At 36.4% G+C, this 27,857-nt stretch overlaps 1 protein-coding gene across 2 annotated transcripts in view; it reads left to right on the plus strand.

Annotated features, from left to right (window-relative positions):
* The window catches only part of GRID1 (glutamate ionotropic receptor delta type subunit 1), a 661,749-nt gene that overhangs the window by 537,561 nt on the left and 96,331 nt on the right, over window positions 1–27,857 (plus strand). For both annotated transcript variants that reach the window (XM_036223755.1, XM_036223756.1), the window contains 4 exons: window positions 5,957–6,058; window positions 7,488–7,685; window positions 10,913–11,237; window positions 12,408–12,546. In XM_036223755.1, the coding sequence (XP_036079648.1) occupies window positions 5,957–6,058; window positions 7,488–7,685; window positions 10,913–11,237; window positions 12,408–12,546 (764 nt within the window). The remainder of the gene's footprint in view (window positions 1–5,956; window positions 6,059–7,487; window positions 7,686–10,912; window positions 11,238–12,407; window positions 12,547–27,857) is intronic.

Here is a 27,857-nt window from a genome sequence, read left to right on the forward strand (position 1 = left end):
CAGGCAACCAACCACTGATCTACTTTCAGGAGCTATAATATTGCCTTTTCAGGAAAGTCATATAAATGGAATCATAAAATATGTGGTATTTTTGGTTTCTCTTAATTTACTTAGTGCAGCGCTCTTGAGCTTCATCCAGATGTTGCACATGTCAATAGCTTGTTGCTTTTTACTGCATAGTATTATTCCATTGAATAAATAGGACACACTTTGTGTATCTATTCACCGATCACCGTGATTGACGTTTGGAATGTTTGAACAGTCCCTCACCACGGTAGGCTATTATGAATAAAGCTTCTGTGAACATCCATATATCCTTGTGTGGACATTTTTTAGATTTCCCTTTGGTAAATGGCTAGATGTAGAATTGCTGGGTGGTATGTTCAGTGTATGTTTAACTTAGTAGAAAATTGCCAAACCATCCTCCAGTGCGACTGCAACTTTTTCTTTCTAGATCCTCACCAACACTTGTTAATGTCAGTCTTTGATTTCAGCCCCTCTAGTGAGGTTTTGTGGTATGTCCTGTGGTCTTATTTTGCACTTCCCTGATGACTTATGATTTTAAGCATATATATTTTCATATATATTTTGTCCTTTCACATATCTTCTTTGAAAAAATAACTCCTCTAATTTTTTTTTAAATTGAGGTTTTTGTCTTATAATATTTCTTCACATATACTGACTAGAAGTCTTCTTTTGAATACACATGTATCTGATACTGTCCCATAATTTTTGGATGCTCTGTTCTGTTCCCCTCCTCCTCCTTAATCTCACTCTACCCAGTGGAGACTTAAAGGAAAGAGCTGATGAGTATTTGTGTCTATGCTCCCAGAGAGCTTCACTATCATGGTGACCTATACTGGACCTTTAGAAATTTTGTAAAATTTTATTTTTTTCTTTTCAGCCAGTCTTATAACTACCACTCTTTTGTTCCATGCTCTACCTAAAATAAAACATTTCTTATGTCCTGTCTCTTCTTGGAAGAGTTTCTCATTTTCTTTGAAATCCAGTTCACCAGATGGTCTTATAGTATATTTAAAAATACACTTTTATTGATTATCTGACTTTTGTTTGTTTGTTATAATGAGAGCAACATTGTCTTTCTGCTTTCTATAGCTTCAGCAGAAGTGGAACCACCTTCACCTTCACTGTTAATGTGACAGAAAGACTCCATTGCTTGCACCATTGCAGTCTGTCAGTTCTTCTAACCCTGTGTGGGCCCAGTGAGCCCTATGTGCCCTGGACTTTCAGATAATAAAGGCTAGAATTTGGGCATGTCCGTGTTTGCCATCATGAATGACCTGGTTATCAGGGTCATTGGCACTTCTGCTAGTTTTCCTTGTCCTCTGTTCCAGCACTACTGGGGGAGTATCTTCCTCTCATCCTTGTTAAAGGTTTATCATGAAGCTCCCATAAGTGATAACTCTCTGGCTGATTTCACTCTTCTTTCAGTGTCTCATGGCTCTGCCTTCCGGTTACTTAGCACAACTTCTGCTGGGGCCTATTTTAAGAGAGCACAACTTTCACCAAATGTTCAATACCCTGTGCAAATGGTCATGGAGTAAGACTTTCAGTTCTCTCTTGCCTCAGAGTAGTGTCCTCCCTGTTCCTAACACAACGCGTCTGGAGCTTCAAATGTGGTCCTGGCCCCTTTCTCAATGGGTACATATGACCTGACGGTTATCTCCTGTGGTGCATACTTTCCAAGGCTCACCCCTTAGTGGCCCTGATATACTGGAATTTCCAAGATGAACTCTTAAATTGGATTTTTATTCAGGAAACCCAGCTCAGATACCCTGCTTCCAAGATACTGTCTTTGTGTCTAAACATGTTGCCCCTCCATTTAGCCAAAGTTTAAAAAGTACAATTGACTATTTGAAATCAGTGCTTGCTGCATGCCCCAATTCAAGATGATCTGAGATGTGGGTTCTTCCTTTATCCCAACTGCACCCAGTCTATAATCCAAAGGATTACCAAAGTGTAATCCTTTGAAACATACACTGAACCTATTTATTTTACAACAAAAATGGACAAGAAACAGAAGCTAATAGAAGGCTTGTTACTTTAGAAGAGTCCATGCACTACCATGATGATAAACCTACCATGGCCGTCATTACTGAAACCTGTATCCCAGCTGAGGCTGTCTATGCTCAGCTGAGAGCAATTGCTGGTTGATGAGGACACAGTTCACAAAGGACTCCAGCTATGGTAGTGAGGTGTGACAGACTGGTTATAAAACTTCATTTCCTGTTTCCAGTGCTCTCTCTAGACAAGATTACCATTAAACTATTGTTCACTTGGTTGTGAAATGTGGTGACAAAGGTTACTGATCTTTTTTGTCTTGGTAGGTATAGTTAAACATGAGATTTGGGATTAAGCAAACGAACCTTTTTTTCTTTCCTCTCTCCTCAGAAATTGGCAAGGCTCTCTATATATGAAATTGGTCGTATTCTTTCTTGGGGCTGTAAAGCAGTTGGATGGCATCCCCTCTCCTTTGCTCCCAGGAAAGGAGAACAGCACTTCAAGACACCTCTACAATTAGATTACAAACCAGAAAGTGCAATCTCCCACAGAAGGCCTGTCCCATTTAGGGTTAATAGTCCTGTATTTATTAAGGACAGGGCAACAAAGTCTCAAATTTCTACATCTCACAACTCAAACACTAACATGGAGAACACCCCAATTGACGCAGGAATTATATTTGCCTGAGACCAGTGGTTTATGAAATTTATTCTCCAATTGGATGATCTCTTAACAGTGTTTGTCATAATCAGATTTTGAAACCATATATCTCCTTTCAAGTGATGATTGTGCTGTAACCTCTGGCTCCATGCACACTTCTGGTCTGGGTAATGCAGATCTTGGCAATCAATGAAAACCATAGCTGTCTCATCAAATAGTGGCAGTTCTCGTTTTGTTTAATGATGCTGGAAATAAGTTTTTCAGGCACGATCTCGACAGGTCAGCTATCAAAAGTGGGTATCTGAGGCCCTAAATTCATCGATCTCATAAACAAAATTCTGTCTGCAAAATACAAGAGCAGACACACTTATATACAAATGAAATGGTCTGCAGCTATATGACTAAGTGTCAGAACGTCTTTGGGTAAAGGTTTTTCTGGCTCTCTGTTTATCAAGGCTATCAGCCTCATTTGGCTTTTATTGACTGAAACGTTTTCTTTGGAGTTTTGAACCCAGAGAAGCAGGCACCCTCAGGAGGGAGGGAGGTTTCAGCCTCTCCCACTCTTAGTTGGCTACAAGCTTGGAAATCCATTTAAAGGCTTTATTTTATTTTTAAAAAATCCTCTGGAGTCTTTGTTTGGACTATGTCTTTTTTCTGTTTTTATATATATCAAATACTCAGGGGGATGGTGTTGCTCAAAAATAACAAAGATTTACTGCTCTGGTCTTAAGATTTGGGCAAGAGCACAAAACTTTATGGAAATAGGGGGATTCACTCAGCCTGGGGCAGTTGGCTTCAGGCTGATGTGAGGGAACAATAAACTCCTGCCCAATTGGAAAGATCCTGGATTCTGGAACATGGTTGTGTTTGATGTATTCCAAGGCAGAATTTTGGTTTTGCCTTGAAGTATTTTTTCTTTCTTTGTCAGAATACAGAATGCCTGAAGGCCAGGGAGAGATAAATCTGTATTAAAAAACAAAAAACAAAACAACAACAACAAAAAACATAAAAAACTTTAAGCCCGAAGTATTTTCAGACAAAAGTATAGGAATAATAACAGCCTTGGAGAAATTTTTTTTTTCCTCTCATGAAGTTCCACTTTGTTTTAAATGGCCTTACATTAGGATTATCTGAATAGCAACTAATATGATTTGGTGCTATCCCTCTTCCTTTATAAAAAAAAAAAAAGAGTGCCTGTCTTCATGGAACTGGGCAGTGGCCACTTCCCTGTCTCCAAACCCAACAGGCTCATGGGCCCTACATCATCTTGGAGAGGTCTTAGAATGCGAGGTGCTGTGCTTAGATGAACTTGCAATGTGCAAGGGTGAGAAACCCAGATTGCACAGCTGGATCAGACTTAGGGACACGATGGAATATACTAGAGATCATTTCCACTACAGTTTTGCATAAAAAGTGGCAATTGGGTCAAGCATTTCATTAGCTGTGAGGGGTGTATCATACTGATACAACAGGGGAAACTGAGTATGGGGTATCTGCACAACTTCAACAAATTCCCTGTAAATTGAAAACTATTCTAAAGTGAACATTTTTTAAAGAATGAGTAAGAGTTTGTGAGACTCAGCTGAAAAGGAATAGCATTCTAGGCAAAGAAAACAAATACAAAGTCAGGAGGGAACATTATGTGCATGAGAAAGGTTAGGGATTTGCAGAAGGATGGAGTGTATTTTAGTTACATAAACTGAAGTGAAGCTGAGAGTCAGGGTTGTACTTGGATTAGGAAAGTCCTTACTTTAGGCCAAGTTTAAAAGTGTTAGGATTTATCCTGTGCTAGGCCTCAGGGTTGTAGTATCTTCTAGATGGAATGGTCTTACAGATTCTGAAACTATGGCCTCAGAGTCAAGACTTGGTATACAGACCCTGCCACGGGTATCAAGACTATGAGAAATGCTGGGAGAATAGAAGTATTTTTAATTAGCACTTTTCCACAGAAGAATGGTTCTTCTACTCCTCTTGTGGGTTTTTTCATGACTAAGAGTAGATGCAGTCTGTGGCAGTCTGATTCTTTAACCCCTCGCTACTTAAATGGTGGTCTATGGATTAATGGCAGTATCACCTGAGGACTTGTTAGACAGGAATAATCTCAGGCCATGGAATCAGAAAGTACACACAAAGTTCTTGGGTGATTTTTGTGCCTGTCAGTTTGAGGATCACTACATTAATATATAGTATGATTCACAATCTTAGCGGTACATAAGAATTATCTGGGGAGCTAAAAATATCCATATTCTGTCTACTACAGACCAATTAAAGCTGAATCCCTGGAGGTGACACCTGACCTTTAGAATGTTTTAAAAGTCCTCTTAAGAGGTTCTAATATGCAAGCAAGTTCAAGGCCCAGTAGCCTAGAAGAGCAGGTGTCATCAACCAGGATCATGGTGAAGCGTTAACTTTCTATATGCCCAATTGCTCATATCCTGATTAAGTTGGCTTGACATGGGTGCCAGTATCTGTATTTTTTTTTACACCTCGCCAATTAACAATTGAAAAACATTGATGAGACAAAGGTTTCATCATTGCTACTAAGGCAATGCAGGAATGCAGGGAGGGGAAGCAGTCCCAAGAAAACCTATGTCTCCTGTTGTTTCTGAGCCAGGATGGGGTCCCTTCGACCACCTTAGTTTGAAATGCATCAGGCCGTTGGACAGAATTTGCAGGCTCAGGAGGATATGTCAGACCCAGAGAACATATATTCTTGACCTCTACATGCATATCAGGGAAGATTATAATGTTTGCACTATATTGAAGACTAGCAGTGAGCTCTTGGGCACCAGGGTGTAGGAGAAGCTGTACACTTGGGTCTTTATTTATTGCTTCACAGCTGAACATCATCCTGTGCTGATGGTGGCAATGGCTGAACTCAAGAGCCCTCTGGCCTGGGAAAGTCAAAGGAGTAATTAAAGAAAGAGGACACTTTGCAGGAGACACAGTGATGTGGCTTCAGTGAATGGACAGAATAAAATTGGACATAAATGTTCATTCCAGAAATAAGTTCTTACAAATTTGTTTCATTTTAAGAATGGCAAGTCCTCAAGATCTATATGAGATGATGGAGGAAGTGAAGAAGTACAACTCTCTTTTTGTCACACTTATATTCTTTCTAAGGTTTTAAGATAGCTCTGGGTCTCTGGGAAACTTAGAGGTGTGCTGTCTGCCTACATGCCTGATACAAGATCTCAGTTTAGGAAGAAAATTCCTAGGTATGCACAGATACTTGGTCTGTCACTTATACTCTTTTTTTATTTTTCCTTCGCAGCTGGCGACATGGGACTCTGAGAAAGGCCTGAATGGCAGCCTGCAAGAGAGGCCCATGGGCAGCCGCCTCCAAGGACTGACTCTCAAAGTGGTGACTGTCTTGGTAGGATCATGGGCATTTTGGGGAAATTCATTCTTCAGGCTTTTGGGTCAGAGGCTTTTCTGTTTGATTTAATGCTGCTTTTGGAGAGAAAGGTATCTTGAGTAGTGGCTTGAGTTTTTATAAGTTCTTTCACTCAAATAATTTTGCAAATAATGAAGGAAGAGTAAAATTGAGATTCTGTCTCAGGGCCTCTGAGGCCTTCTGTGGGAGGTCACTGGGTTAGAGAAGAACCTCTAATCCGGATCTACTGTTGAGCTCCAGAGTGGACATAACTGCTCTTCGAGTTCTTGCATGTAAACAGAATCTTGACCTACTGGTGATCTTTAGGAGATCTTTGCTAGTAACCAAAAAGATACTGGGAGGTGGACATTCTTCCAGTACCCCAAACTACTGATAGGCCCATATGACACAAAGTTCATAATGAAGGCCATTTTTAGCTGCAGTTTTTCTGCACAGTTGTCCTGGAATAATAGACTCTTACATCTTCAAGAAACCTTGAAAACAGCTTTCTTTCAATTTCTTTCTTCATCCTTTTAGAATTATAGGAGACATTTTAGATTTAGCTCTTATTAGTTGGTTAGACATGTTCTTCTCTGCCCCAGCAGGCACTAGCATCTCACTTCTAGAAGCCTTTGGCAGCAGTGTTCTGTTATTCCTCACATGCACACCATGAATAAAGATTATATTCTATTCCCCTCCCCCTGAAAATTAATGAGATACATTCTCTGGGACTATTTAAAAGGTCACTTCTTGTCTTGTTTCACAGGATTGTGGTGGGAAAGTCTGAGGTGTTTTCCAGATGGCCACATGCCCTACAGGACCACATGTGACATAGCATAAAATACGAGACTGTGAACATGACATAACTTTGGAATTGGAACTTTGGATTTAATCTTATCCTTTGACCTATGATATGGTATTGGCCCATTAATCAGCATCCATTTTTTAGTACAGCCTGATAGATGTAATACTTCTCTCAATCGGACATCACAGAACTTTATCATCATTTATTATCTTGGATGAGAAATATTCACATTTCTTATGTGGGTCCTGAAGAATTATGGCATTTCCTAAGAACAGAGTCCTGAATGTCACAAATAGAGGAACGAAAATAAACGATGTTATTCTGGGAGACAGGGTTCTGGGCAGAGCCTGGATAACATAACAGAGGACAAGTCACTCTTCATTCCTACACTGACATGCTGGTTAGAAGGATCTTTCTGTTCACTGTTGCCTGAGTGTCCACAAACTGCTTTAAGAAAGGGTGAAGATGTTTAGACTTCAGGCCTAAATTGAGTAAATATATGCACATGTTCACAAACATTCTAAAGTTAAATCCATCAGATTAGTCTCTCCAACAATACCCTGGAAAGATACATGCTAATGGATTTGTTAATTAATTGAAGAACATTCTTTCTGTTCTCCTCAGGAAGAGCCTTTTGTGATGGTGGCTGAGAACATCCTTGGACAACCCAAGCGCTACAAAGGGTTCTCTATCGATGTCCTGGATGCATTGGCCAAGGCTCTGGGCTTCAAATATGAGATTTACCAGGCCCCTGACGGCAGGTATGGTTACCAGCTCCATAACACCTCCTGGAACGGGATGATCGGGGAGCTCATCAGCAAGGTAGGTCCCAAAAACCAGTCCACAGGGAGGGGCACCCTAGTCTGGCTCTGGGGTGATATCTAAATTTGGCCCATTATGTACTTGGAACCTTGGGACCAGATAAATAGACTGTAGTTACCACTCTCCACACACTAAAGCCTTTCTTTCTCAATACCTCTCCATACCCATTTCTGCTCTTCTATTTTCTCATTCCCTGGCACTCTGTGTTTTTCTTCTGTGCCTTATGCTCTTATTCCTTTGAAGTCTATCCACTGTGCATCCTCTGTTATATACCCTTCATGAAACCCACCACCACATTTGGGCTGAAATAGGAACCTACTCCTTGCTGGAGCAGGGGATACTGGTGAGTGCTTACCTCCCACTGTGGTGTGTTTATGTGTGTGTGTGTGTGCGCGAACGCGCGTGCATGCGTGCACTCGCATGTGTCTGCATCACCATGTGTAGTTGATATGGCATTCCTCAGCTCTTCATACTAATTTCAAATCATTACCCTTCCTCCCTCCTTTAGAACCTGAATCCTCACTGAGATTCATGATACGAGGCCAATTTCCCGTGTCCCAATTCTTGCCCCTGTTGTCCCATGACCTCACAACCATTTACAATGGTAGCATCTGACTCAAGCCCTCCTTCTCCAGGGTTGCTATTGTCAGCAAACTTGATGTCTCTGATGCCTTCGGAAAACTCTGGGATCCTTGTCTTTAACCCACTCACCTCCAGTGACCTTTGCTTGTTCTGCACCCCAGTACGTGCATCCATGCATCTGTTAGCATCTTATTTGTTGCTGTCACTCTCCAATTCCATGACTACAACCTATTGTCCTTCTGGGTCTTTTGGGTCTTTGCTTCTAAAACACATGTCCTTTGCTTTATAAATCCATAAAGTTAGATAAGAGGCCCATAGCTCTCCAATTTCTACCAGGCTTTAAAAGAAACTATCATAGTATAATTTATGTACTATAAAATTCACCCATTTTAGATATTTGGTTCAATGATTTTTAGAAAATCTAGTGAGTTGTGTAACCATCTGCATAATCTAGTTTTAGAATACTTCCATCACCCCAGTGAGATCTCTCATATGCATTTACAGTTAATCCTGTTCTCAACTGAAGCCCTAGACAACTGTCAATCAACTTTATCTCTACAGATTTGCTTTTATGAACATTCAATATAAAAGGAGTCATATAATATGTGGAATTTGTGTCTGGCCCTTTCCATTTAGCATATGGATTTGTGGTTCATCTTTCTCTAAGGTTTCAATGCTCTTCAGATGCTACACTTTTTCTTGACTGGTGTGCGCTCCATGGTTGACCAGACAAACCCCTGCGATTCCCTTCATCCCTTGTGATTTTCCATGTTTTTGATTTCTTGTTACATCCAAACACTGACTTGATTCTATTATCTATCCTCTGACTCTGACATTCAGGTGGATGCATACAATTAGAGAAGAAAATCACCAATATGTTCAGATGGATGTATGATCAATGTCTGACTTTAACCTCGGCTGGACTTTCAAGGCAGACTGAGGTCCTTGACTTGTCTTCGTTTACCTTTCTTCTCAAGCAACCTAATACTCTTCTATCCTCAATTAAAAAAAAAAAAGATTATGGTCCTATATTATGGAAAGATATGGAAACTTCTGGGCATGAAATTTTACTTCAATTTCCTGTAAAATTGACATCTGCAGATATGGGCCCTGACCTCCAGTTCAGAGGAGGGAGTGTTTTTATTCTTGTTACACGTCACCCTTCCACCTGTGTCGATTCCCTTGTGCTTCCTCTGGACCTGGCGTCATATAGTTTTCTCCATCCTATATCATAAACCTACCCTGCTCCACTAGACCTCTTTCTCAGTCTTTAAGTATGCTCCAAATTCTCTAAATCCTAAAAACTGAAAAAACAAAACAAAACAAAACCACCACCACCCTCCACAACCTCCTTCCCCCGCAAAAACAAAACAAAACAAAACAAAACAAAAAAACACCTGGATCCCAGGTTTATTCTGAGAGGCAAAGGCACAAGCCAGAGATGCAAATGTGACAATTGTAACAGAGCACCAACATCATTATCTACAATATTTTTTCTCTTTACTCTAGAAACTTTGTTAGATTTCAGTTTACGACATCAGAATATCTCTCTCTCTCTAGCGCACATATTAAGCCTGATAAAATCTTTCTATGTATGTTTCCCTAATTTGAATATATAAGTTGGATCCGTTGTCGCAATTGGCCATTCTAAACTAAACCTAATTCTGAAGATATCTCCTATTTCAATGCCCAAGAGCCAAGAACCAGATGACCACTGTACATTTTATTGCTCTTGTGATTGAAGTGGATACTCTAGGCCCATGATTGCCTGTCATCATTTAGCTAGGCATAAGGATCCTAACCTCTACTAGTCTTGGCAGCTTTATCCCAGTCTAGTTCCATCTTAATGAGGATCTCTGATTATTTTTTAAATTAAGCCCATCTTAGAAAGCAAAAATCCTGGGTGGTACTTTTAAAGTTGCAGTACAGTATGCCCATAGAGTCCCTCACAACATGGCATTACTACACGAAGAATCAACCCTGAGTTAAGGGAGGTGGAAGATCAAAAGAAGTAGAGAACCTCTTTTCTCTTGGTGGATGTTATTCTCTGACATAGAGTCTGCATATAAAACAATCAAGTACTGAAACGTTAATGAGATCCAAGGTAGTTATATAAGTCACCATACAATTTCTAAAGAGAAATAATGTTTGTGTATGCTAATGAGTTTAAATGGCATGATAGAAAAATGGAGTCTCTTTGGCCATAAAGTATAGGAAGGATACAGATAAGCCTAGAAAAAGATAGTCAAGACTTCTTGGTGTGTATTGTGGTGAAGGTGGGGGTGGCGAGAAAGAAATAACACCATAAGAAAGGAGATAGCTAAAGTTTGATAGGAGAAACAATAAGAAAGTGAAGAAATGCTACAATTTATATGGAATGAAGATTCTTTATAGACTTCTTTTCTCTAGAAAAGAGTTCCAGGAGTTCTTAGGGTTTAGGAGAGAAATTTACAAGGTGTTGAGGTAATAACAGATAACTTAGTGTTGGATTTTCCTTACAATATTCAGAGTTGCAGGGTTTCAACTCTCAAATCCATTTCCTATGAACAGAAGAACTCAAAGGCAGAGAGCAGACCTTGACCCACGGCAGAACCCCCAGCAGTTTGTTGAAACCTGTCATCTGATGAGATCGTTTTGTTTTTTAGAGAGCAGACTTGGCCATCTCAGCCATTACCATCACCCCGGAAAGGGAGAGTGTTGTGGACTTCAGCAAGCGGTACATGGACTATTCAGTGGGGATCTTAATCAAGAAGCCCGAGGAGAAAATCAGTATCTTCTCCCTTTTTGCTCCATTTGATTTTGCGGTCTGGGCCTGCATTGCAGCAGCCATCCCTGTGGTAGGTGTGCTGATATTTGTGTTGAACCGGATACAGGCTGTGAGGGCTCAGAACGCTGCCCAGCCCCGACCATCCACGTCTGCCACCTTGCACAGTGCCATCTGGATTGTCTATGGAGCCTTTGTACAGCAAGGTACCTTCCTGGTTTCTTGATGTTGGAATAGCCCCAGGGACCTGGAAGGCCTTAGTCATTGCCCACGTTCTTAGATACATGTTGCAAAAGTCATTTTAAATGCAATTTTATTTAATCTCCAGGATAGTACTAATATTATGCTGCATCCAATTTCTCTGAGTAGCATAAGATAAAAATTAAATGAAATGATAACAAAGAACTTCAAATCCTGATTCTCCACTTTAGATAAAATTAACTTTGGAGTTCTGCTTTGCACTTTCCTCCCTTCTCACATTAGATTGATTGCTATGCAGATGGAGTTGTCAAGTGAAACTGAATCTTGCTTAAATTTGAAGTCTTAATTGGGGAAAAAATTCGCAATTGTTTTGCAATCTTCTAAGCACTACTCCAACCATTCTCGAGATACAAAATCTCCTATCTCTGAGAAGTCTGGATAGTGACGGAGAGTTGCAGGATTGTGCAATTTTGACTAGAAATAACAAATTGAAGGTTCCTAATATGAGTCTTGGCCCAGTTTACACCATGGCAAAACATGTATCACCTGTTTGCGAGGTTACATGAGGATAGTCGGTGAGAAGCTTTTTTCTGCTACCATATAAGGGACCAAGGAGAAAAAGTTGACCTCAAAGAGGCAGCTTCTGATTAAAAGGCACATGCAATGATTTCGGAAAATCCTAGAAAAAAAAGTCATCTAGTGAGGGCTGAATATTACTAAAAATGATACGGTACATCTCATTTCTGAGGTTTAAAAGAAAGCTAGGGAACCCTCTGGCTAAGAGGTAATTCTATATTTATAAAATTCCTGAGACTACTACTCTATGTGAATCTGAAATTGTAAAGGGTTCTTACATCAACCAAATTGCAGCCCTGGAAGTTCTCAACACAGTGAGGTAATCTTCTAACTGGAAGATTTTGATATTCAGAACTTTATTTTGGCATTTTGACAAACATGACATCAGTAAAAGATCACTCCTGGCTTTCTGTATTTTGTGGCCCTCCAGTCCTTGCCAGGATTGGTGATCTTGTCACAGTCCCCTATAATAAGCTGATAGTCATATCTCTGCTCCCCGACCCATCACTAGTGGAGGTTACCTATGCCTGGAACATTTCTATGGGGATGGATGTGAGAGCGAAAGCCCAGCCCAATCTACTTTGCCTGCCTCCTCGTAGGTGGTGAATCCTCAGTGAACTCCATGGCCATGCGCATTGTGATGGGCAGCTGGTGGCTTTTCACCCTCATCGTGTGCTCCTCCTACACCGCCAATCTTGCTGCCTTCCTCACAGTATCCAGGATGGACAACCCCATAAGGTAAGACAGCTCCTTCTTCCAGAACTGGAACCATTCGGCTCCGAGAGGCTTTACAGAGAGGATACAAACTTTCCTGGGGCAGCTTGGTGTTGTAGAGGCAGAGATAGACTTGGATCCTAGATCTACAGTTTGATGATCATGATCTTTAATGCATGAAGAGCTTTACTACTGTTGTATTTTATTTCATGCACAATTAAATAAATGTATAATTTATTAAAGAATATTTCTCTGAACATTTAAATGCTTAGACAAATCAAAACATTAAAAATCAACAAATTAAATATCTTCAGACATTTAAACATTGATTACAAACTTATTTAATCAAAATTTTCTAAACATTCAATTAAAATTAATTAAAACCACAAGTCTAATATAATCTTCAAAACTTTAAACACGATAAAATTATTTTTAAGAACATGCCAATTATCATAATAATTATATCACTTATATTTATAAAATTATAAAAATATTGAAACCAAGGACTAAAATGTTTATTTTACCAAATTGTTTAAGAAATGGCATAAAAGAATTAGTTAAACACAGTGAAATAACTTGGAAATGCTTTGTTTTATGATCAGATTTCCACACACTGTGTAAATTACCACAGCACTTGGACAAAGTGAATGTATGGTATACACATGATTGCTGAAGTGACTAAAGGCATACATGTATTAAACACTTTCTTGAGTACATAGAAGTTTCAGTATCACTTCTTTCTTGATTCCTGGTTTTGGCTTTCTGTGTTTCTGCCTTTAGTAATTTCTCCTTTAATTCATCATACTCACTTTCATCATATTGATTCTTTTGATCCACAGCACTAATCAAGTCATCCATTCTCAACCAGGTGATATGGCTCCCAACTGCCACTTAAAAGAGTTCACACTCATTAACTAAGATTCAAAATTTAGTATGATATTCTCTAGAATTTTTTTATTTGACATTTTTATTGAGGAAATTACAAATTCATGTGTGGTTGTAAGAAATAATGTAGAGGGAGTAGAAAAAAATGGTGTAGATGATAGAGGCTCTATTCATCCTTCTGGTGACCAAATCAAAGTTGTGATGGAAACAAGGAGCAGCAGCAAAGAAAAATTACCTGGGATCTAGATGAACAAGCCATACAACTAGGGAGAAATCCAAGAAAGCACTCGCAATGGCAGAAGGTAGGATGGGGCGAGGTCGCGGGGCTGCCTGGTCTCCAGCAGCTAAGTGAGACAGAGGCTGCAGCAGCAGCAGCAGCAATAGCAGCAGCAGAAGCCTCTTAAATGGGCCACATCCGTGAGTGGATTTTTGCAGTGATGGACCTGCTGGTTCTGAGCACCAACGCCCAATTGGCTGCACGTAGCGGGCATGAGGGACTTATAGAGAGATATTGTCAGAGTGAATGTTGAGGCTTGGTACAGAAGTGCTGGCAGTATCCATTGTTCCCTGTAGAGCCCTCCCCACTCCCAGTGCGCAGACACAGTGCCAACATAGCGCTGTCATCATCAAACTGGATAACAGAAGTCGCTTCACCGAGAAGATTCCCTGAAACCCTGCCTCCCCCAACCTGGGCCCCACCCAAGCCACATCCAGGTATATTCTCAGCGAGTTAAATGCGCCTTGCTGAGCAGCACCTACACTCACACTGGAGGCAGCTGGCCTTGGTTTCTGGTGTGGCCTTTTGAGGCAACTGTAAGCACAGCATCTGGGGATTACTGAATCTTTACAGGTGGCCCCAGAGGGGCACAGGCTGGGGCTAAATTTGGCCTGCAGCTGAACCCCTCTCAGGACTGTGCCACTGGACACCTACTTCACAAATCCACACTAATAAGACTGGGAGACTTAGGAGCTTTGCTTAGTACATAGAAATAGACATGGAAAGGCAGCCAAAACGGGAAGACAAAGAAGCAGAAACCATATGAGAGAACAGAACAGAGATCCAGATATAATGGAGTCAAGTAATCTAACAGATGCAGAGTTCAAAACATTGATTCTAAAGATGCTTGGTTATAATGCTTGGTTCATTAGTTATAATGAACTTTTGGGAAATGTAGAGAACTCCAACAAAGAGATGAAAACGGAGATGGAAATTATAAGAGGGAACCAGTATGAAATGGAGAATACATTATCTGAGATGAGAAGTGTAGTAAATGAAATAAACAAAGGAATAAACAAAGTGAATAAAGAAGAGGATCACATGCCCTATCTAGAGGATAGGAAAGACAATCAGGACACTCAAATAGAATGGCAAGAAAAAGGATGTCAAGACTATAAACATGATTTAAGGAGGATATGAAACACTATTAAGGCTCCAAATATTTGTCTGATTGGTGTATGTGAAGAAAATCAAGATTTTGAATAGCTGTGTGAAGAAATAATGATGGAAAGCTTCCCTACCATGGTAAAGGAAATCAACATAAAACCTCAGGAAGCTCAGAGGATTCCAAAAATCAGGAATCCAAAGCGGCCCACACTCAGACACATCATAATTAAAATGCCAAAGGTTAAATACAAAGAAAAAAATTTAAAAGCAGCAAGAGAAAATAATTACATATAAGGAAACACCCATATGACTGGCAACTGATTTCTCAAGCAAGAGAGACTATGCAGGACAGAAGGGCTTGTCAAAAAATATTCAAAAGATTGAAGACCCAAGATATACAACCAAGAATAATTTATTCAGCAAAACTATCATTTAGAGTTGAAGGACAGATAAAGAGCTTCCCAGACAAAAATAAATTAAGGAATTTATCATCACTAAGCCAGAATTACAGGAAATGTTGGAGGGACTTCTTTAAGAAAAGAAAAACCGTGTATCAAAAACAGGAATAAAGAATGGTAACAACTACATTCCTATCAATAAGTACCTTAAATAGAAAAGAATTAGATGTTCCAACCAAGGGATGGAGTGGGTAAAAGGATAAGAAAACAAGACCCCTACATATGAAAAGGAAGGGAATGGAAAAAGTTATTGCTGTGATGAACCTGGAAGGTATTTAAGTCAGACAGAGGAGATAAACACTACATGATTTCACTTATATGTGGAATTTAAGGAATAAAAGGAACAAACTAATCAAAAACAGACTCACAAATATAGTGGACAATTTGATGATGGACAGAGGGGAGGGGGGGTTTGGGGACTGGGAGAATGGGGTGAAGGATTAAAGAAGTACAAATTAGTAGCTGATGGATGGTCACGGGGATAGGAAGCACGACATAAGGAATGAAGTTAGCATTAATACATTGACTAGGTGGAAGGTCAGGGGAGGGAGGGAGTAATTGGGGGGATCATTTTACTAACTATATAGATGTCTAACCAATGTTCTGTATACTTGAAACTAATTTAAAAATTTTTTAAATAAAAATAAATAATAAATAAGAAAGAAAAAATGTAGAAAGATCTCATAATATCCTTAACCAGTTTCCATCAATGGTAACATTTTGGAAGACTATAGTATCACATCGGAACCAGGTTATTGACATTAATACTATTGATTCTGTTCCGATTTCTCCTCTTGTACCTTGTACTTATTTCTCTCTGTGTATGGGTGTATATCCAAACATACATTTGGTTTTATACAGTCTGATTACACGTATAGATTTGTGTAGCTGTCATCACGGTAAAGATAGAAACAATTATATCCCTATGAGGATCCCCTGTGTGGTCCTTTTATAACCACACCCACCTCCTTCACAGTTTTTCCCCTCCAATTCTGTTCTTAACCCTGAAAACCACTAGTATGTTCTCTATTTAAAAATTTTTTTTGTCCTTTCAAACATGTTATATAAATAAAATCGTACCTCTTAGAATTGGCTGAATGAAAATTCAGCATAATTATCTGGAGATTCATCAGAATGTTATGTATATTAATAGTTCATTGCTTATTTTTGCTCAGGATTATGTGACGTACTGCAGTTTCTTTCAGCCATTGAAGGACATCTGGATTATTTACAGTTTTTGGCAATTATTAATAAAGCCACTGTGAACCTTTGTGTATATGTTTTTGTGTGAACATATGTTTTTATTTGTATCGAAGAATGAAATCGCTGTGTTGTGTGGAAATTGGATGTTGAGTTTTATAAGAAATTATCAAACTGCTTTCTAGGGTAACTGTACTATTTTACATTATTGCCAATGATGTAGGAATGATTCAGTTTCTTTTGCATCTTTGCAAGACTTCAGTGTTATCATTACTTTTTATTTTACCATTCTAATGGTTTGGAGTGATATCTCATGTGGTTTTAATTTGTATTTTCCTAATAACTAATTATGTTGAACACTTTTTCATGTGCTTATTGCTATCTGTATATCCTTTTTTGGTGAAATATATATTTATGTATTTTGCCCATTTTCTAAATGAATGGTTTATTACTGTTGAGTTTTGAAAATTTTTCTATATACTTTAACTACTAGTTCTTTGCCAAATATGTGCTTTGCAAATATTCCTCCCAACACATTCTGTAGTTTGTATTTTTCAACATCTTAAAAGGGTGTTTAACAGAGAACAATTTGAATTCTTATGAGGTGTAATTTATAAATTTATTCTTTTGTGGATCATGATTTTGGTGTCAAGCCTAACTCTTTGTGTAGCCCTATACATTGAAGGTAATCTCCATTTTTTATGTTTTTTAGCCCTAAAAATTTAGTAGTTTTACATTTTACATTTTAGTCCACCATTAATTTTGAGTTAATTTTTGTATAAGATATGAGATTTAGGTTGAATTCTATTTTTTTTTATTTACTTGTCTATGGATGCTCAATTGATATAGTGCCATTTTTTTTAAAAGACTTTTTCTTTATTTAGTGGCTTTTGCGATTTGTAAGAAATCAGTTGGACATATTTATGTGGGTCTATTTCTGAGTTCTCTATTCAGTTTCATTGATCTATGTGCCTATGTCTTTGAGAATACCATACTGTCTTGATTACTGTAGCTACAAAGTAAGTATTAGTATTGGGCAGAAAAAGTCCTTCCATTTTATTTTTCTTTGTTAAGGTTATTTGAATTATTCTAGGGCCTGCACCTTTTCATATAAATTTTGAACTAAATTTGTCTATGTCTATAAAAAAAAACCTTTTCTAGATAGGTTTTGATAGGAATTGCATTAATCATAGCTGTAATTTCATTAAATCAATAGATAATAACTTGGTAGGAATATCATGAATGGCAGAGTAATATTCCATTGTATATATGTACCACATTTTCCTTATTCACTCATCTATTGAATTTGGTTGTTGGTTGTTTCCATATCTTGGCCGCTGTGAACAATGCTACAATGAACATTGGGATGCATATATCTTTACAAAGAAATGTTTTCAAGTTTTTTTTGGTAAATACCCAGAAGAAGGATTACTGGGTCATATGGTAATTCTATTCTTAATTTTTTGAAGAACCTTTGTAGTGCTTTCCATAGTGGCTGAGAAAAGATGAAATACTGCCATTTGGGACAACATAAATGGATCTTGAGATTATTGTGGTAAGTGAGATAAGTTAGACAGAAAAAGTCAAGAACCATATGATTTCACTTATATGTGAAATCCAAAACTGAAAGCAACAAACAAATGAGATAAATTAACAAAAACTGATACACACAGACAACAGTTTAGGTTACCAGAGGGAAAGGGGGTGGGAAGGAGGTAAATAAGGGTAGAGGGAGCCAAATATATGGTGATGGAAGATTTGACTTTGGTTGGTGAACTCAGTGCAACATACAGATGATATATTATTGAATTGTACACTGGAAACCTATATAATTTTATTAACCAATGTCACCCAAATAAATTTAATAAAAATAAAAATAAATGGATATTTATTTTTATCATGAATGGGTATTGAATTTTATCGTGAATAGTTATTGAATTTTATCAAATGCATTTTTTTGCATTATTGATATAATCATATGATTTTTCTTCTTTAACTATTAATATGGTCAATTGCACTGATAATTTTTCAAATGTTTTGTATCTTGAATGAGTCTCATTGTTCATGGTTTATGATTCTTTTCATATATTGTTAGATTTGGCTGATATTCTAAATTCATTAGTAATATTGATTCATACTTTTATTTCTTGGATTGTTTTTGGTTGGTTTTGATATCAGAGTTAACAACTGGACTCAAAATAATTTAAAAAGTCTTTCCTCATCTTCTATTTTCTGAAAAATATTATGTAAAATTGGTATTAATTCATCTTTAAAATAATTTTAAACATTTAGAATAATTCTCCAGGGAAACCATCTAAGTTTAGAAATTTCATATTTTTGGAACTTTTAAATATGAATTAATTGTTCATAGCTATAGGACAATTCATATTTTCTATTGTATCTTCAAGTCTAGTTGGTTTGTAGTGTTTGTTTTTTCCATTTACTTGCTGATCTTCTGTCTAGTTTTTTTTATCTTTTATTGAAAGTGAGATATTGAAATCTCCAACTATTTTGTAGAACTGACTCTTTCTCCCTTCGATTTTATCAATTTTTGCTTCATATATTTTGGGTCTTTATATATGTTTACATTTGTAATTATTCAATAGTCTTATTGAATGACCCTTTTATCATTATGTAATATCTTTCTTTGTCTCACAAAAAGTTAGCCTTAAAGCCTAATTTGTCTGATATTTGTATAGCCAGTTCAGTTCTATTTTGATTATTGTTTACACGGAATATTTTTTTCCATCCTTTACCCTTAATCTATTTGTCTTTGAATCTAAAGAGAGTCACTTCCCCACAAAATATAGTTGGATTACATCTTTTTTTAAAATCTGTTTTACCAATCTCTACATTTTAATTGGAGACTTTAATAAATTTGCATTTAATGTAATTAGGGATAAAGAAAACTCATTTATGCCGTTTTGCTATTTGTTTTCTACATGTCATACATCTTTTTTGTATCTTATTTCCTCCTTTTCTGTTATATATTTTGCATGCCATTTTAATTCCTTTGTTATTTCTTTTGCTATATACTTTTTGAGTGATAATCCTAGTTATTGCCCTTAGACATTACAATTAACATCTTGATTTATAAGAATCTAGTTTGGATTAATACCAACTTCATTTTAATAACACACACAAAAAATTTCTTCCTATATCACTCTGTTGCACTTTACCCCTGCCTCTAACAACTCCTTTCTGAAGGTGTCTGATCCCTTTCTTTTTAAGAGGTAATTACTTTTTTCCTCCAATTTATTCAGTGGAGAGTCTTCTATATTTAGTTTTTAAATTGTTATTTCTATTGCTTTTTTTTACTCATTCAATAAACTTTACAATTTGTTTAAGAACAACTTTAGATAATAAAATATATTATTAAAATATCTATTGTTTTTAACTTGTATCTTTTAAATTGTGGTATAATATAAATACCATATATTGTTTAAATTGTTTTTAAGTATAAATTTCAGTGTTATTAAGTATATTCACGTTGTTCGAGAATACTTCATTTTGCCAAACTGAAAGTCTATATAATACTCACCATTTCCTGCTACCTCAGACCCTGTAAACCACTATTCTACTTTATGTCGCTATGAATTTCACTATGTAGGTACCACATATAAGTGAAATAGTACAGTTTTTGTCCTTTTCTGACTTCCTTATTTTATGTAGCATATCCTCAATGTTCATATGTGTTGGAGTGTGTGTCAGGATTTCCTTCCTTTTTAAGGATGAATAACATTCCTTTCTATATATAGACCACATTTTTTAATCCATTCAGCAGTCAAGAAACACTTGGATTGCTTCCATCTTTTGGCTATTATTTGATAATGCTGCTACACACATGTATACAGATATCTGTTCAAGTTTCTGCTTTGACTGCTTTTGGGTATATACTCAGAAGCTGAATTGCTGAATTATATGGTAGTCCTCTGTTTAATATTTTTGAGGAACTACCTTACCGTATTCTACAGCAGCTGCACTGTCTCACATTCCCACCAGCAAAACACAAGGATTCCATTTTCTCCATATCCCTGCCAACACTTGTTTTCTGTTTTGTTTTGTTTTGTTTTTATAATATCTGTCCTAATGAGTATGAAGTGATATTTCATTTTGGTTTGATTTTCATTTCCCTTATGATTAATGATGTTGAGCATCTTTTCATGTATTTATTGGTCATTTGCTTACCTTCTTTAGAGAAATATATATTAAAGTACTTTGCCCATTTTTATTTTTACTTTTTGTTGTTGTTATTGAATTGCATGAATTTTAAAAAATTATTCTGAATATTAAATTCTTATCAGATATATGATCTCCAAATATTTTCTTTCATTTCATGGATTGCTTTTCATTCTGTTGATAGTGTCCTTGGACACAGAAAAGTTTTTTAATTTTGATAAAGTTTAAATTATCTATTTTTTTGGTTGTCATTGCTTTTGTTGTAAATCTTAGAAATTGCCAAATCCAATGTCATGAAATATTTCCTGCATATTTTTCTGAGTATTTTATAGTTTTAAGTTTTAGGTTTAGGTCTTTCATCTATTTTGAGTTAATTTTTGTACATGGTATTAAGTGAGGGTTCTACTTATTTTAATAATAAGTTTATCCAATTTCTACAAAAGCATCCATTAAAAAACTATCATTTCCTCATTGAATTGTCTTGACACTCTTGTTGACAATATTTGGCCATAAATAGGATAGTATTTTTGGCTATTCTATTCTTTTTCATTGGTTTGTATGTCTGTCTTCATGCCAGTTTTGATTACTACGACTTCATAATACATTTTTTAAAATTTAAAATATTTTTCAATTACAGTTGAAATTCAATATTATATATATTTCAGGAATACAGCCTAGTGATTAGACATTTATATAACCTACAAACTGATCCCCCTGATAAATCTTGCGCCTACCTGGCACCATATTTTATTACAATGTTTTCAACTACACTCCCTAAGCTATACTTTACATCCCTGTGGCTATTTTGTAACTGTCAATTTTTACTTCTTAATCCCTTTACCTTATCATCCAGCTTCCTTCTCCCTTCCCATCTGGCAATCATTAGTTTGTCCTCTGTATCTATGAATTTGTTTCTATTTTGTTTATTCATTTATTTTGTTTTTAAGATTCTATAGTGAATCTTAAAAATGAAATCATATGGTATTTATTTTTTGGTTTTTTTTTTTTTTTTGGATAACTTACTTCACTTAACCTAATACTCTCTAAGTCCATCCATGTCACAAATGGTAAGATTTCATTCTTTTTTTTTACGACTGAGTAATATTCTATTATGTATCACATATTTTTTATTCATTCATCTTTTGATTGGAGCATTTAATCAATTTATATTTAAAGTGATTATTGATAGATATGTGGTTATTGCCATTTTATTGTTTTTTGATTGTTTTTATAGTTCTGTCTCTTTTTTATTCTCTTGCTCTCTTCTCTTGTATTTTGATAATTTTCTGTAGTGTTGTGTTGGATTCTTTTCTCATTATTTCTTGTATATCTCTTGTAGATTCTTGGTTCGTGGTTACCATATCCTTCATATATACCAAGCTATGTTTATAGCAGTTTATTATAAGTTGTTTGTTGCTTAAGTTTGAACACATTATAAAATCATACCATTTTTACTTCCCCCTTCATATTTATGTTTTTGTCATTATTTTTTACTTTTTTTCTGTATGTGTTTTTGTGTGTATCCCTTAATTTACTATCGTTATTATACATGACCTTCCTAATTTTGTCTTTTATCCTTTTATTAGCTTTAGTATTTGTTGATTCACAGCTAGCTTTTATTATGTGTTTGCCTTTGTCAATGAGAATATTTTCTGTGATATTTTCTTATTCATATTTTTTATTTTTTCTTCTTCTTAAAGACTTTAACATTTCTCGTAATATTGGTTTGTTGATGATGAGCTTCTTTAGATTTTTCTTGTCTGAGAAGCTCTTTATCTTTTTTTTTTATTCTAAGTGATAGTCTTGCTGGGTAGAGTAATATTGATATAGGTTCTTGCTTTTCATTGCTTTGAATATTTCACGACAATTTCTTCTGGCCTCCAGAGTTTCTGTTGAGAAATCAGCTGACAATCTTATGAGAACTCCCTTGTAGGTAACTAACTACTTTTCTTTAGATGCTTTTACGATTCTTTCTTTGTCTTTAAACTTTGACATTTTAATGATGATGCGTCTTGGTATGGACCTCTTTGGGTTCATCTTGTTTGAGATTCTCTGTGCTTCCTGCACTTATATATCTATTTCCTTTACCAAGTTAGAGAAGTTTTCAATCATTACTTCGTCAGTAGATTTTCAGTCCCTTACATTCTCTCTTCTCCTTTTGGAACCCTTATGATATGAATTTTAACATACTTGGGGTTGTCCCAGAGGTCCCTTAAATTCTCCTCATTAAAAAAAAAAATGTTATTCTTTTTTTTGCTGTTCCAACTGGGTGTTTTCTGCTACATGTCTTCCAAATCACTGATTTGATCCTGTGCTTCATCTAATTTGCTTTGGATTCCATTTGCTGTATTCTTTATTTCAATAACTGTTTCCTTCATTTCTGACTGTTTCTTTTTCATGTTTTCTATCTTTATTTTTTATGTTTCCTATCTCTTTTCTAAAGTTCTCACTGAGATCATTGAGCATTCTTATAATCGATATTATGATTTCTGTATTTGGTAGATTGCTTTCTTCCATTTCATTTTGTACTTTTTCTGGAGTTTTCTCCTTTTCTTTTATTTGGGACATGTTTTTTTTAATCTCCCCATTTGGCTCCCTCTCTGTGTTTGTTTCTATGTATTAGGTAGTTCTGCTACATCTCCCTGTCTTGGCAGAATGGCCTTATGTTGTAAGTATCTTATGAGGACCAATGGCAGCAGTCTCTTTGATCACCTGAGCCGGGTGCTCCAAGGGTGTCCTTTGTATTGATTATGTGCTCTCCTGTTGTAGTTGAGCCTTGATTACTGTTGGCAGTGGGTGGGATGGACCCCCAGGTTGACTAGTTGTGAGGGTTGCCCACAACCACAACAAATGAATAGCTATGTGGGAGCTGACCCTACAGAGTGAGCATTGCTCCAGAAAGACTCTGGTACCTACTGGGACCACACTTTCAATGCAACATTTCTGGAGTCATTGGGTTGTGTTTTGTTGTGGTCTAAAGCCAGCTATAGGGTGTGTTAGTACTGGGGCCTCTTAGGAGGGATCTGGTCATGACAGCCTGCACTCAGCCTTGGGCCACCTGGTAGGAGCTAAAGTTTGAACTATGGTTGGTAGCTGCTTGTGCTGGGTCTAGAAGTACATGGGAGAGGCCCCACTGGGTCCTGAGGCCAACTGCCACCAGTGCTAGGCCTAAGGCTGCTCAGCAAGAGATACAAGACATGTTTAAGTGAGCCACCCCCTATGACAGGTTTTAGAAAAGTCTACAGCATAGGCTGAGGGTGACTGTCAATGAGGCAAAGCCAGTGAAAGAGCCTCTGGTGGTAAACAAGTTAAGTGGGGCAGGGTTTCAGGGATTCACCAAGGTGGAGCAACCAGGTAGTGAAGATTCAGAGTTGGTGCTTCCTTAACAGTCTGTGTTAAGGAAGGGCTCAACACAGGAAAAATGGCAGCTTTCCCATTCAGCACTTGCCCTGAAGCTACATAATTCAGTTTCTCTCCATATGTCTCTGGTGCCTTTCAAGCTGCTATTCCTTCGCTGGAGCTTAAGGTGATTGTAAGTGAATCGATCTGTGTGTGGATGCCTGTTTTTCATCAGCCCTCCATTGCACCTAGTCAGAATTCCTGTTGATTTTTACACCCAGATGTTGTCAGAACTCCTCTTCCTGGCCCTGGAATCCTGGGCTGGAGATCCTGGTGTGGGGCTAGGACCCCTTTCTTCTTAGGGGATGATCTTTGTAGCTAGGATATCCCTCTGATTCTCAACTGCTACACGTAGGTGCAGGACCAGCCCATTTGCCATTTACGCCCCTCCTATCAGTCTCTATGTGGCTTCGTTTCATATCCTTAGGTATAGCAGTTCTGTTCAGCTCATCTTTGGATGGTATCCAAGTTGATTGTTCTATAATTTAGTTGTAATTTTGATGTGGGCATGAAAGGAGGAATAACTATTCCACTATCTTGATCTGAATGTAATTTATTTGTTTTTTCTTTTGTTGCCCTTGACTGAAAAGACATATCCAAAAACATATTGCTAAAATGTCAAAGAGTTTACTGCATATGATTTCTGTTAGGAATTTAATAGTTTTAGGTCTTACATTTAAGTCTTTAATCCATTTTGAGGTGGTTTTTTTTTTTTGTATATAATGTAAGAAAGTGGTCCAATTTCATTTTTATTTTTTGCATATGTTTGTTTAGTTTTCCCAGCACCACTATTGAAGATACTGTCTTTACCTTGTTGAGTCACCTTGCCTCCTTTATCATAGATTAATTGACCATATTAGTTAAGATTTATTTTTTGGGCTCTCTCTTGTATTCCATTGATCTACGTATCTGTTTTTGTGTCAGTACCATATTAAATAGTTTGAAATTAGGGCACATGATACTACCTAGTTTGTTCTTTTTCAAGGTTTCTTTGGCTCTTCAGGGTCCTTTTGGTTCCATATAAATTTTAGGATTACTTGTTCTAGCTCTGAGAAGAATGCCATTAGTTTTTAAATATGGATTGCTTTGAATCTATAAATTGCTTTAGGTAATAAGGACATTTTAACAATACTAATTTTTTCCAATCTCTGAGCATGGTATATTCTTCCATTTATTTATATCTTCTTCAGTTTCTTTCTTCTATGTCATTTACTTTTCAGAGTACAGGTCTTTCACTGCTTTGGTTAAATTTATTCCTAGGTATTTTATTGTTTTTGATGCAATTGTAAGTGAGAGCCTTGTTTTAATTTTTCCTTCTGATTGTTCATTATTGGTGTATAAGAATGCAATAGATTTCTGTATGTTGATTTTGTATCCTGCATCTTCACTGAATTCATTTATTAATCCTCATAATTTTTTTGTCTTCTTTAGGGTTTTCTATATCTGGTACTATGTCATCTGCAAATAATGAGAATTTTACTTCTCCCCTTCTGATTTAAATGCCTTTTCTTTTTCTTTTTCATGTCTGGTTGTTGTGGTAGAACTTCCAGTACTATGTTGAATATAAGTGGTGATAGTGGCCATCCTGTCTTGTCCCTGATCTTAGAGGAAATGCTCTTGGATTTCATTATTGAGTATGATATTAGCTATAGGTTTATCATAGCCTTTTTTTATGTTGAGGCATGTTCCTTCTCACACAACGTTTTTGCGAGTATCATAAAACAGTGTTGAATTTTGTCACATGCTTTTTCTGCATCTCTTGAAATAATCATAGAATTTTTATCCTTAATTTTCTTAATGCAATGTATCTTATTGATTGATTTATGAGTGTTGAACCATCCTTACATCCCTGGGAGAAATCCCACCTGGTCATGGTGTATAGACCTTTTAATATTGTTGAATCCAGTTTGCTAACATTCTGTTGAGAATTTTTGCATAAATGTTCATTAAGAGTATTGGTCTGTAATTTTCTTTTTTATTTTCTTTCTTTTTTTGGAATGTCTACTTTTGCTATCAGGGAAATTCTGGTTTTGTAGAGTGAGTTTGGAATCATACCTTCTTTTCAGTTTTTTTGAAAGTGGCTTTTTGTGTGAGCGCTCACACATACATTTTCGGGGGAAAGTCTAGATGATTTTGGGTTTGTTGATAACTCTCTAGATATGATACCAAAAGAAAAATCAGTAATGAATTGATAAGTTGGACTTCATTAAAATAAAAAACTTTTGTGACAAAGACACTGATAATAAATTGAGAAGACAGTCACAAACTGGGAAAAATATTGTATTTGTAAAATACATATCAGATAAAGGATTAATATTCAAATTATAGAAAGAACTCTTAAAAATGAACCACCCATTATAAATGAGCAAAATATGTGAACAGAAACTCACCATAGAAGATATACACATGACAAACAATCATATGAAAAGATGCACAACATTATATGACATTTAGCAATTAAAAAATAAAATAGAAATAAGATACTACTATACACCTATTAAAATAGCCACAATATTGAATAGCAAAATATAGACCAGCAAAACACTAACACCACCAAATGCTAATGAGAATGTGGAGCAACAAGAATGTTCTTTTATTGCTGGTGGTAATTCAAAATGGCACAGATACTTTAGAATAAAGTTTGATCGTATTTTTGCAAAACTAATGTAGTTTTACCATGTGACCCAGCAGTTATTATTCTTGGTATTCACCAAAATAATTTGAAAATACATATGAACACAAAAGCCTTGACATTAATCTTTATAGCAGCTTTATTTATAAATATCAAAATGTGAATGCAACTAGGATGTCCTTCAATAGGTCAATGGATGAATAAACTGTGGTGTGTCCAGACAATGGACTATTTTTCAATGCAAAAAAGAAATGACCTATCAAGCCATAAAAAATGGATGTTTATATATCAATAAGAGAAAGTATTGTTATAGAAAAATTTAGTATATGAATAATAGTTTTATAAAGAGAGAAATATATATGGATTTTAATGAGATATATGTCAGTTTTAAGATATATTTGTAGATTAAAATGGGGGAAAATATGAACCAGGCAGGGCTGGTTATCAATTAGGACAAAGAAAGCCAATTTATCAATTTTTTTATTGCTCATGCTATTAGTGTTGTATCTAAAAGGTCATGGCCTACCCAAGATGAATCAATTGCTCTTTCCAGACTGAATGTAAAGGCTGTTTACACATGGATCATTGCCCATTTGGGTGTAAGGATTCTATTTTAAATACTGATATACATAGATAAAGACATTGAGCAGAAATCATAAATGGTTAACTATGAACTGAATTTACTTCAAAAGCTTTTTTAGCAACATATTGTTTTAAATATTTCATTTTAATGTTTTTGGTTGTGCTAGCACCCTTCCAGTTGCCCCTTGTCTTACCATCTTATGTTTTATTACACCTACTAACTTCACACTCTCACATGCTGACCTTCCACCCTCAAGATATTCAAGTTTGTAACCTTTGATGTAGAAAATGTGAACAACTGTGAATTAGCAAGTCCTATTGATCCTTCAAAGTGAGGCACACAGAGCAGCATTGCTGGCATAAATTGGTGTCTTACCTCAGATCTATTGAATTAGAATCTATATCTAATTAGTTCTCCAAATAATATTTATTCACATTAAAGTTTGGAAAGCACTGCCTCAGTTTAGAAAAAAAAATGATCTATAAAATTCCAATATCCTGAAATGATTGGCCATATATGACAAATGCTTTAACAGAGCTACATATTTTCTACCTTTGGGGCACCACAAACTGGAAAAAGAAGGTAGTGTATGTTAATGGTACTCATAAAAAAAGA

Source organism: Rousettus aegyptiacus, unplaced genomic scaffold (genome assembly GCF_014176215.1).
Source record: "Rousettus aegyptiacus isolate mRouAeg1 unplaced genomic scaffold, mRouAeg1.p scaffold_m13_p_6, whole genome shotgun sequence".
Classification (NCBI taxonomy): Eukaryota; Metazoa; Chordata; class Mammalia; order Chiroptera; family Pteropodidae; genus Rousettus; species Rousettus aegyptiacus.